Here is a 12,026-nt window from a genome sequence, read left to right as displayed (position 1 = left end):
AGTAGCTTGCGTGTGAGTAGTGATATCATGCATGTGCAAACCCATTTTATAGGGAGGGGGTTCAACAAAATTTTGGGTTGGAATTAAATGGTGTATTTTTATTATTTTAATCTTTATAATTTTTAAAGAATTAAATTAATTTTTTATTATTTTAAGAGGTTAAAGTGTAATTTTATCATTATGAATTTAAAATTTTATAAACTCTAAAAAGACTTGAATAATTTTTTTTTTATTTTAGGAAGGTCGAGTTCCTACCAGCCCTCTAAGTTCGCCATTGGATTAATATTTGATAGACAGACATCAAATTGATATCATATAGTAAATGAAGTTAAATGCGTGAATATATATATATGTAAAAAAGATATTTAACTAGTTCATTGTTGTTAAACACTAAAGCTAGAAAATTATTTTAGAGGTTAGAGAAAAATCATAAATTATGGTGTATTAAAACAAAATTTTGTGATTATAATAATATAGTATTTAAGAGATTAAATGATAAATCTAGGGTAAGGCTACTGCCTCTATCCGTTACTGCTTTGATTGCACCAAAATAACCTCTATTGATTTATGTTAAGCAAAGACAAAGAGTGAAGGTAAAATTTTAAGTTTTTGGAATGATTAAATAGTTTTTTTCTCAAGGCCCTTATCTCCTCCGGCTTATTAAGGGCTTATACGGTTACAAATTAGAGCTGACGGGTTTATTTGAATGAAACAGAAGTACAGGAAACATATCTAAGTAACAAAGTTCGAGGACTTACTTAGCAATTTATCCTTTTTTGTTAAAATGTTTTTATTATCCAATGAAGCGAGTCAAAATCTTTTTTTTTTCTCCATGTTTTTTCTTTTCTTTCCAAATGGAAAAAAGTAAAATTTGAGAAATTGTGGTTCAATAGTTCCAGGAAGAAATTTCCCTGAAACACATGGTTCGATAAATAGTGTAATTTTTTTTTTAATTTTATAAAAGAAATATTTTTCTGAAAGGTAAAACCCTTCCCCTACAGTAAGTCGAATAATATTTTTTAATTTCCTTCACCCTGGTCTTGTAAAAGAACATCTTTTTGGTCGGTTGTCAAACTTATCCGCCATTATTGTAAATATTCCAAAATATCGGATTGAGAGATAAGAAATTTGATTTACTTTATATCAGTCAAGGATGTGATTTTGTTTTAGTGGCAGATCCTGAGACTATTTAAAATTTTCGAAAATTTGGGAAGGTCTAATTAAAATTTTCTAAAAGTTTTAATGAAAAAAATAAAATATTTCAAAAAATTTAGGACGCCTATTTAAAATTTTAAAATAATTGAATAAAAAAATCAAAATTTCTCAATTTTTTTTTAAGGGGAGCCAAGGCCTCCTAGGCCATTATAACGGCCTCCTCCTACTTTGCTCGACTTTGAACATATTCTTTGAATTTGAGATCAATATAATCATGAGCTACTGTATAAGATAGATCTTGTTGTAAAAGATCTATTACTAGAAAATTTATGAGTAGAGCCGAAGAGTGTGTATTGTACAAGTTACCAATTAAATTAAGGAATGAGCTCCGATGTATAGAGAGGACTTCACCATTTAAGAAGTAATCATAAAAACGATGGAACTCATTATACCAAAAAATCTTGGCAATGCCTGGCTTCCTTAAAATAGAAAATTACATTTTTGACCCTTTAAAATTTATAAAATTTTAAGTTAGTATATAGTAAAAATTACATTTTAGCTCCCCAAATATGATAAAATTTTGATTTATTCATTCATTAAAAATTATAAAAAAAAATAAACTATTAAAATTATAAAATTACATTTTATTTCGACTTCCTCCAAGGCCTAGTGCTTCATCATGTGCTTGCCCTAAAGTGGCAAAAACTTATCCACTCTTTGTACTCGTTTTTAATATTTGGTTGTGTCATTAACCTAAAACTAAAATCAAATATAGAAAACCCATTTTCAGGGAAAATTGCATATAGTACATACTAGACCTACGATTGATAATCATGGCGTCCACGTTGATGGTGTTGTTGAGAGGTTTCCCAAGAATTAAAGAAGCATTGATATATAATACCTAAATATATATATACACGATAAAAGTGTTTGTACGTTAATTTTATGGTTCGTGAAAATTAATTTTATTTAAGTGTGTAAATATTAAGGATTAAAGTTGTTATTATGTCAATTTTAAGCACGGTCACCATTAGCCGACTAGTGACTAACGAAAACAAAATTAAATAGTTAAATGATATTTTATAACTTTCCATTATTAACCGACAAAAAAAAATATATTAATAGTTGCATGAAGTTTACCCACCTGGGCGGAATGGTACGATTGATATCGGTGGCGTCCACGTTGATCATGTTGTTGAGAGATTTCATATATATATAAGACGAGAAAGAAAAACACCAAGTTCAATTCACCGAAGCAGTTGGTCTCCTCCATTGCCTGAAATGGAAACCAGTGACCTGAACATAGTTGCCTTATCGTTTCACTGCAATAACATTCCAAGACAAAAGTTGGTATTGCATAGGCAGGACTAGATGATAATTCTCACTTTTTTTTTCTTTTAATTTATTGATTAATTTATCATTTTTACTTTTAGTATGAATATGATTTTAATTACTTTATATTTTATTATAAATATGGTTTGTTGATACATGAAAGTAGCATGGAGGAAATTATAGTGAAGATCAAGATGGTTCAGTACTTTGGTCGGGCGAAAGCTCGTATTATGTAAGTGGTGGAGATGGTGAAGATAGCAAAGAAGAGGGACAAAGGGAAAGAAAGAGTTAGAGTAGAGTAAGGAACGAGTGGTTGTACCCTCTTTTTGAAATGAGAGAGGGCTTATACTAGTCAATCTTGTGAGACACAATTGTATCTAGTTGGTTGGTTGGTTGGTCTCTTCGAAGATATTTGTTAGGTGGCGGAGAATGTGACATCACCTAAGTTGCAAGGTATGAAACTGACAATTGATAGTTGTCTTGTTAAAGTAGTTCAACTATAAGAGATAGTTAATTTGCCTGTTCCCAAGCTTAGTGGAACAATCTTATCGGTGGAGCTACGTGGAATTATGGAGGCAGGGCCAAGAGTCCTAGTACTACAACAAAGGTCACAAGGTGGCAGAGTTCCCATGTGTAGCATAATTATTTAGGCTGACTACTGAAATTTTTCTTACATTAGTTACTAATTTTTTTTGAATTATATTGGTACCTGAGGTTGGCATCTAATGCACATACTGGTCCCTACATTAATATCATTTGTTTTTGAAGAATTTGTTGACGTGGACAAGTATAGGGTGACACGTGAATTCATCTTTAATCATTCTTAAAAAAAATTAAAAACTTAAAATTCTAAAATTTGTAAGAGATGTTATAAATGATAAAAATTCAAAAAATGTGAGTATATATAAAAAATAAAATATGAAAATAAAAAATTAAGTTAAAATTTAACATTTAAAAGCTCACTTTAAAAAAATAAAAATAAAAACATTTTTTAAAATCTAAAAATATATAACAAATATAATTAAAATATACAAGAATAAGAAATAGTCAATTTCTTTAGAAATTTACAAAAAAAAATGAAAAATTGATCGGGTTTGACCAACATTGATTGACATTCATAGGGAGTTGACCAACGTTAACCGGTCAATTTTTTTTAATGTTTAAACTACTTTTAATTTTTGTATTTTATATTTTTACAATTTCTTGTAATTTTCTAAAAATTTAACCATATTTTTTATTTTTTAAATTTTTAAACATAATTATATTTTTTTAATTCTTTTAAATTAATACATATTCCTTTTTTTTTTGAAAGATTTCTTATATTTTTTTAACAATTTGTAAGGTTTTTTTAAAATTTTTTTAAGAATGATTAAAAATGAATTCATTTCCAAGTGTTAGTCACATGGTTGTCCACATTACAAATTCTTCAAAAAAAAAACAAATGGTGTTAGTGTAGGGACTAATTTAGGTAATAGATGCCAACCTTAGAGAATAATGAGATAAAAAAATTCAAGAACTAATATGAAAAAATTGCCAAATTTAAGGATCAATTTATATATTAAACCAATTACTTATAGCCACTACTTTGAATCTAAAATCATTTAGGGTTAATTTAGTATTCTCGTTGCATTTAATAAAATGGGGAGTGTGGTTATGAAGTAATTTTGAAGCCAATGAGGACTTGGTAAGATGATAATGTTGGAAATTTTGAGATCTCATATTTTAATCTCTTTTTTTTTAATTTGTGGGTTTTTTAAAAATTTATTTTAATTATCGTTAATTAGTTTGAGCTGTGAGTTAGTTGTTAAATTAATTATTATGTTCAGGTGTTGTAATAATTGATTCCGATTGAAATGGTCATTTGTTTTAGCATTGCTTTTGTCGTCAAAAAGTGTTTTTGCATAGCTAAAACTATGCTAAATGCAGACATATAATACCACTAATTTACCAATATAGGGTCAATAAAAATATCATGGGGTCCATGTATTAGGTATCGGATTGCATTTTGCCTCTTCTACTTAAAAAATGGACAAATTAGTCCTTGTACATTAGATCAAAAAGCAAATTAATCTTTTCTGTTAAAAATTTCATTCATTTTTAATAGGAGGACCAATTTACTCCTAATTTACCTATTTTTTTAATATAAGAAGCAAAATACAATTTGACTCTTAATATAAAAATTTTCAAAACACTTTTACCGAACAAAATATTTTAAATTCTTTCACTCTTGCAACTTGAAATATTCTCATTCCCCACTAGATTAATTTTAAATATAACCAATCATATGTTTCAAATGTATTTTTGTGCATCTACAAGAATGAAAGTGTAAATCCTAAAAGCTTTTTTGAAAATTAAATTTCCAAAATTGATTGAAGTTCCATGGATGAGGTGGCTAAACAATGTGTTTGGTGAAAAGTGTTGACTTAGTTTCCTCCACACAAAAATTATCAATATTTTTATTTTTTTATTTCATTTAAATTCCAATTTAATAATCAATTTTACAATTTAGAAAAAGGGATCAAAGATTCCTACCCACACCACCATACAACAATTTACCAAAAACAACCTCCACTTTCCTTTGATTGGAGTCCAAGGTTGATAATTTAGGTATTTAAAGTTTTATCTCAAATCATGATACTTACCAATAAGAACATGAGATATATCATGTTTTTATTGGATATCGTACGCTTTTAGGGTAAGATGAGATAAAATTGATAATTTAGAGGTTAATTTTGTAGTGAAGCCTTATCTGTACATGAATATCCAATTTAATCGTTTTAAAATCTTAGTTTTGACTCGAACAATTGTTGCTATTAACTAATGTAACGTGATGTTTTGTGAGTATTAAGCGAAACTAGCAACCTCATAACATGGTATTACACATGTGATAATATGTTTGCTGCATAAGATTTTGAAAATCGTAAAATTTTAAGTAACGAATTTAATAACTATCATTTAATTAGGATGACAAAATTATAGTAAAAAAAAGGGTAAAAAGACCTTTTCAGTTCCTCTTGATATCGATATTGACCAAATTGGTCCCCCTAAAAAAAGTGAAGCAATTTAATCCCTGTCAATTTTAAAAGTGAGCAACTAAGGGCAATCAATCATTGCGTTAATGTTTTCCATCAATTGTATATAATTTCGATGAGTATGTTAACAAATTTATACCTCAAATTTTGTGTAAATGTATAAATATTGAGACTAAATTTGTTGAATCTTTCAGAACCAATACGAAATTGATAAATTATGTAAACATCGATGACTAAATTTGTTATTATATCAATCAAAATTATGCAATTGATAGAAGACATTAACAGCATAATTAATTACCCTTAGTTACTCACTTTCAAAATTGATACAGATTAAATTGTTCCAAAAAGTTCTTAGAATGACCAATTTACTTAATATTAAAATTTAAAAGGACTAAAAAGAAAATTTATTTATAAAAATAAACCCACAATTTACGCATAATAAAAATTGCACGTTTTAAACGTAAACGTGTGTGTAAGTGTGTAATAGACGAGTCTTTATATGGAAACTACGTGCCTGACATTGCTTAGGCTTTTGTTTCCTTATTTTCCAAAGACATGTTATAAACTCATTAATTTCTTCATTTTTCTTCTTTTAGAACTAAATTCAATTTGGTCCAAACTCCACAATTAATTTTTTTATAAGATTAAAAAGAATTCGTTGTGGGAATTTTACAATTTTGACTTTGTAATTGAAAATGCTTATCAAAACTCTAAATTTGATCACTTTTTTTTTTAGTTTCACGGATTTTGATTCTTAAATTTTGAATTTCATTAAGGTGTGATGAGGTGGCACTTTAATATCACGATGAGGTGACACGTTAAGAAAAGCAAAACTACAAAAAAATACCAAATTTTACAATTTGTAAATGTTGAGGGTTAGATTTGTCAAAATCAAGACTAAATTAACACAATGTATAAATGCTGAGGGTTAAAGTTGTTATTATGTCAATTTTAAAAGTTACCACCGTTGGTCGGCTGATGAAAAAAAACGACAAAATTTACTAATAGTTGGGTGACTACTAGAGTAGTTTACCCTTTTTTTTAAAATAAAAATTTACATAAGCATTTGAACTGGAGTAGTTATCAATGTTAACCATTTGAACTAACCAATGACTTTTATAAGATATATCAGATTATACTAAATTCATGTATAGAGACTAAATCTTAAATTTAAGATTAATGTAGGGATCATAACCATAATTTGACCATTAAGAAAATATAAAGTCTATTTCTTTTGAAGTAAAAAATGTGTTAAATGCATTTTTTTTTCATACATTAGTAATTGAATTAAATAATCATTAAACATGATGAAAGAAATTGTTAATTATTTCATTTTAACTATAAATATTATATAAATGAACTTAAAAAAATCCTAAATATAAATTAAATATAATTTAACTCTGAAAATTATCCACATGAGAATTAACAAATTATAAATTAAATATAAATACTTTACCTAAAAGTAACGATGCTAACATTTTAGTGATTAATTCGGATTTTAAAGTTGATTTAATACAACTTAATTGCTAATATTAATAATTTTTATTTTTTTATAATTTTTTAATAGATTAAATTTAGTGATAATTGTAAATTTGTTTAATTTTGCGTTTAATTTTTCAAATACAGTTCGATGAATGTGATTTAATTTAGGTTTTAACATTGATTTGATAAAAAATACAATTCTTTTATCAAATACAAATAACATATTAAAAAATGTCAAATTTAAATATCAAATTATGTATTAAGAAATAAAATTTATTAATTTATCAAAAAATAAGTCAACTGATTAAATCATTGTTGACTTTCAATGTCATCGTAGGTGAAAATTGTTTTTAGCTGTCCGCTTAGACCTAAGACCCGCCTGTTCGGGGAAATGACACATCTGCAGTTAAAATTGGTTAAAATCTACTCCAAATCCCTGTACTTTTAGTATACTTTGAATTTAGTCTATTTACTTTTATTTCAAAAAGATTTAATCATCTACTTTTTGGATTTAAAAATACAAGTTCAATTGTTTAAAGTATTGTCCGATTGGGGCAAGTAAACTCAAATGTGCATGGTTTGCCTTTTTAAGGCACCTAGCATGGCACTCCTACTTTGTAAACTTGTTTCTTTTAAGTAATTATCCTCTCGGAAAGATCGAGAAACAAAACCTTCATTGAAGACAATATCAAACTTGTTCAGGTCCGAACTATTGTCCAATCCTCAAGAAAAAAATGTGCCTATTTTTTTTCTTCTTTCTGTTGAGGGGAGGTCAACTCCGTTGAAAGATATCTGCAAAGTGTCGTCTACTTGAAGCTGGTAGAACCCCTTAACAAACCCGACAAGCCACTCCTGCTCTCTGAACCAACTCTTTAGGCACTCGGAGTCTTGACAAAATCAAGAGACAAAACTTCCATTGAAGATAATACTAGACTTATCGAGAGATTCCGTCAACTTTAAACAAACAACCTTCCAAAAACTTCTCCCAACGAAATCGACCTTCCCTCAACAACCGCATTTAACCATTAATTAATGTCAAAGACCACAATGCACCAGTTGCTATGGCAGGCTACAGCCATCAATAATATTTCAAAAAGAATTGAAACGAGAGAGGCAATTACACCCCATTAAACTTAATATTAAAAACGGGGTAGTGCTCGAACAAAGGCTCCCTTTATGGTGAAGAACATTCGATTAAAGCTTTTGATCCGGAAACAAAAGCAAAACGGAACAGATCCGACCCGGCATTGTTCACAGTCACATACACAGCTGAATAGAATGCAAAGTAAACTACAACTTTGGCTAAAGGCCTGCGGCGAAAACAGAGCAATTTTCCGATAACATGGCCAGCCAACTCATTAAATCGAGCCACTAAAACAATCCTCATCTAGCAACCATTTTATGCGGTCAAGGTAGAAACCTTGTGTCCTTGTACAAAGCTTTTTAATTTATCGGATTCACCGACAGTAGAAAGCCATTGTGTGAGAATCTCCATGGTTATATAGTCAGGACTGCAACCATGCTCGATCATACTATCCATCAATATAAAGGCATCTTCCAACAAATTGTTCTCTTTAAGCCCTTTAAACATTGCATTGTATGTGGTGGTATTAGGCTTCACCCCCTTTGCTTTCATTTTGTCCATCAGCGAAAGCGCGGCTTTGACATCGTTATTCTTGCACAAAGATTCTATAAGAATGTTGTATACTACGGTGTTTGGCGGAACTTTTGACGTGGAACTCATGTTGTTAAAGATCTTCCTGGCATCGTCAAGTTTTCCATTTATGCAGTATCCGTGTATAAGAGCTCCGTATGTGGCAACCGTAGGGGCAAGACCTTCCTTAACCATTTTTTTCATCACCCTGTGAGCGTGTGTAAAGTTCCCAGCTTTGCAAAAATGCGCAATCAAAGTGTTAAATGTGATGGTATCGGGCTTAACTCCTGTTTCTTCCATTTCCTTGACGATTTCATAAGCTTGATCTACTTTCTTCTTCTTGCAGAACCCACTAATAAGAGAATTGTAGCATACAATGTCGGGGTGGAACCCAGCTACTTTCATCTTCGAGTAAACATTACCAGCATCATCCATCCTTCCAGCTCTACACAAACCAGAGATCAAGCTATAATAAACAATAGCATCCGCAGAGCATCCGCTTCTCACCATTTCATCGAACAGATCAACTGCCTTACAGAAATTATCGGCATTACAGAAAGCAGTAATTAAAGTAGTATAAGCAGCTGCTGCATTGCCCTTTACCCCTTTCTCCTTCATATCACCGAAGAACTCGAGTGCACTATTGATCCTCCCATGTCGGCACATACCGTCCACCAACGTATTAACAGTGATCGCATTAGGTGAAATACCATCTTGTTGCATCTTTTCAAACAGTTCTTTCCCTTTCTCAACCTCTCCAACTTTACAAAACCCATCAATCAAGCAATTATAAGTGACTGTATTAGGGACTAAACCCTTATTGGACTTCGTCTTCTCCATCAAATCCAACCCTTCTTCTTGCCTGCCTACTTTGCAGAGCCCATTGATCAAAGTATTGAGAATAACAATGTCAGCTTCAACTGAAACACCATCAATCCCAGTTTCTTCACCCATTTTGTTGAACACCTCCATTGCATCATCAACCCTTCTTAACTTGCATAATTGATTGATTACAATCCCTAAAGTAACAACATCGGGTTGAACACCACTCTCTTTCATCTCAGCCAAAACAGTGTTCATTCTTTTAACGTCACCACACCTCACTAATCCGGTCAAAAGCACATTGAAAGTTGGGGATTCAATGGGTGCTCCTAGTTTCAGCTGTTCATGCAAAACATCCCAAGCTTGATTGATTTTCCCATTCCTACATAAGCTAGAAACCAATTGTGTCAGCCAATTTGTCCTTGGGAAAACACTATGTTTCCCCAAGTTTAAAACCAGCTTAATCAACTCTTCCTCGCTGACATTCCTCCCTTTCCTGCCCCTCTTGGTCAAACCATAGAAAACAATATCCCCAGTAACGTCATTAGGTGGAGACTGAGATACCGGTTGAAGCATTTCATCGAGCACATTGAGTGCACGGTCAATACGACCATCTCTCAACAAAACATCGATCAAAATATTACGAATATGTGTATTTTTAATAGAAAGGTCGATTTCATCAAAAACAACAATCGATTTATCCACCATTTCGAGTCTCCCAAAGTACCGTATAAGAAGCGCGGCGGCATTGACAGTTAGAGGAACACTCCATTCTTTAGAAGCCTGATACAGTTCGAATAACCTTGATGCCGCATCGGGTTCTTTGCCGGCTAGTTCAAGAAGGGCTTGGAGTGAATGAGAGAGGGATTGTGTATTTGTAGATAGGGAGTTTTCACGGAGGTGTTGGAAGAAATTAAGGGCTTGACAATAGGAAGGTAAGCTGCGAGTGGTATTCAAGATAGAACGAGGAGATGGAAGGGGAGAAGAGAATAATAGCGATTGCAAAGGTTGAGAAGAGGACCATTCTTGGTGTGGGGTTTCGAGGAGGTGTTGAACTGTTTGAGTGATTCTTTGCTCATCGTCTTGTGGCGGCGTTAGTGGTTGGGGGTTAGGTTCGGTGCAGAAGCGACGGTTGTGTTTAAGAAGGTAGCGGCGGAGGAGTTTTGAGTGCTTGGATACCGTAAGTGTAGTGTTCATTCTTTTTCCTTTTTTTGCTTTCTTTGTACTTTGTTTAACAGTAATGGCAGTTGATAGACATACTTATATAGGTTGGTTGGTTCTCCTTTTAATAATACAACAAATATGATTGAATCGGTTAAATTAAAAATCAATCAATTTATTAATCCGGATAGGGTTATTAAATTGAGTTCTATTTGAATTATTCAGAATTTAATAGAATTAGTTTGTTATATTTATTGGATCTAAAATTGATGTTTTGACGGATTCGATGGCTAGTTCGATTTTAAAATATTACTCTTCAAACACATTTGTTATATTTTTTTTCTAAAATGGACTGTAGGGATTGTATTGGTTTGGATTTGTTTAATTTAGATTTTAAAAATTTTAGATATTTTAATTGTAATCAATTTTAAGTTTAGTTTATTTCGGGTTTAAGATTTATTTTAAATTTTAGATTAAGGTTTGATATTTCAAGTTGAGTAATTACAAATTTAGAATATTTTAGGTTTTAGACGCATTGAGTTGTTGATGTTTTAATCACTATTAAAGTTTAGTTTAGCATTGTTTCCCAAAAAGTCAAATGTGCTTTTGAAAAGCACTTTCGAACCCAAAAACAAAAACAGTTTTTCTAATTTACTCTTTTTGCAAAAGCGCTTTTAAGAATTAAAGGATAATTTTAACCCTTATAAAATATTTTATATAATATTTATACTGGGTATGTAATTACTTTACTATTGAAATTTATTTTAAATATATAATAAAAAATTATTGATTAAAATACAGTTTATATATTCGAATTAAATTTTATAAATAATTAATATTAATTGCTTAAAAATATTTAAAATTTATATTTTTTATATTAAAATATTGAACAAATTATAATAAATTGTTTTTTTATATTTTTATTGAAATATCATAATATTAATTAATTTGAAATTATTTAAATGCATATTTGTTACTTTATAACATTGTATTTAAAATGGATATTTTATTTCTCAAAATTATTTTTTGACAGCAATGCTAAAAACTTAAATGTTAAACCAAACTTTTCAAAAGTACTTCTCAAAATTACTTTTCCACAACACTTTTTAAAAGCAATATTAAATTAACCCTAAGTTCTAGTTATTTTGAATTATTTACTTAAGTCATTTTGAATTAACCGTCCACATTTATTACGCTACATCAATAATTAATAATTTAAAAAGAAAAAAATTAGTGAAATTTAGGGTGAGTTTGGATGGGCAGTCCACATTTATTACCTACTATTAGTGTAAAAACAACGATAACGGTGAGATTAAATACTATAACGATATTGTAGCGTAAGATAAAAAGTAAACTAAATATTCCGCACTAACAATCCAAACCCA

General features: G+C 30.2%; 1 protein-coding gene across 1 annotated transcript; it reads right to left on the bottom strand.

The window, feature by feature from the left end:
- Nucleotides 1-8,181: 8,181 nt before the first annotated feature.
- On the bottom strand, nucleotides 8,182-10,726 carry LOC107943314 (pentatricopeptide repeat-containing protein At3g61520, mitochondrial). The gene has a single exon (XM_016877064.2). The coding sequence runs from the start codon at nucleotides 10,675-10,677 to the stop codon at nucleotides 8,404-8,406; it is 2,274 nt and encodes a 757-aa protein (XP_016732553.1). The 5' UTR covers nucleotides 10,678-10,726; the 3' UTR covers nucleotides 8,182-8,403.
- Between the last annotated feature and the right edge of the window lie 1,300 nt (nucleotides 10,727-12,026).

The sequence above is a fragment of the Gossypium hirsutum genome, chromosome D12 (genome assembly GCF_007990345.1).
Source record: "Gossypium hirsutum isolate 1008001.06 chromosome D12, Gossypium_hirsutum_v2.1, whole genome shotgun sequence".
NCBI lineage: Eukaryota > Viridiplantae > Streptophyta > Magnoliopsida > Malvales > Malvaceae > Gossypium > Gossypium hirsutum.
This window is presented reverse-complemented; position numbering and strand designations above follow the sequence as displayed.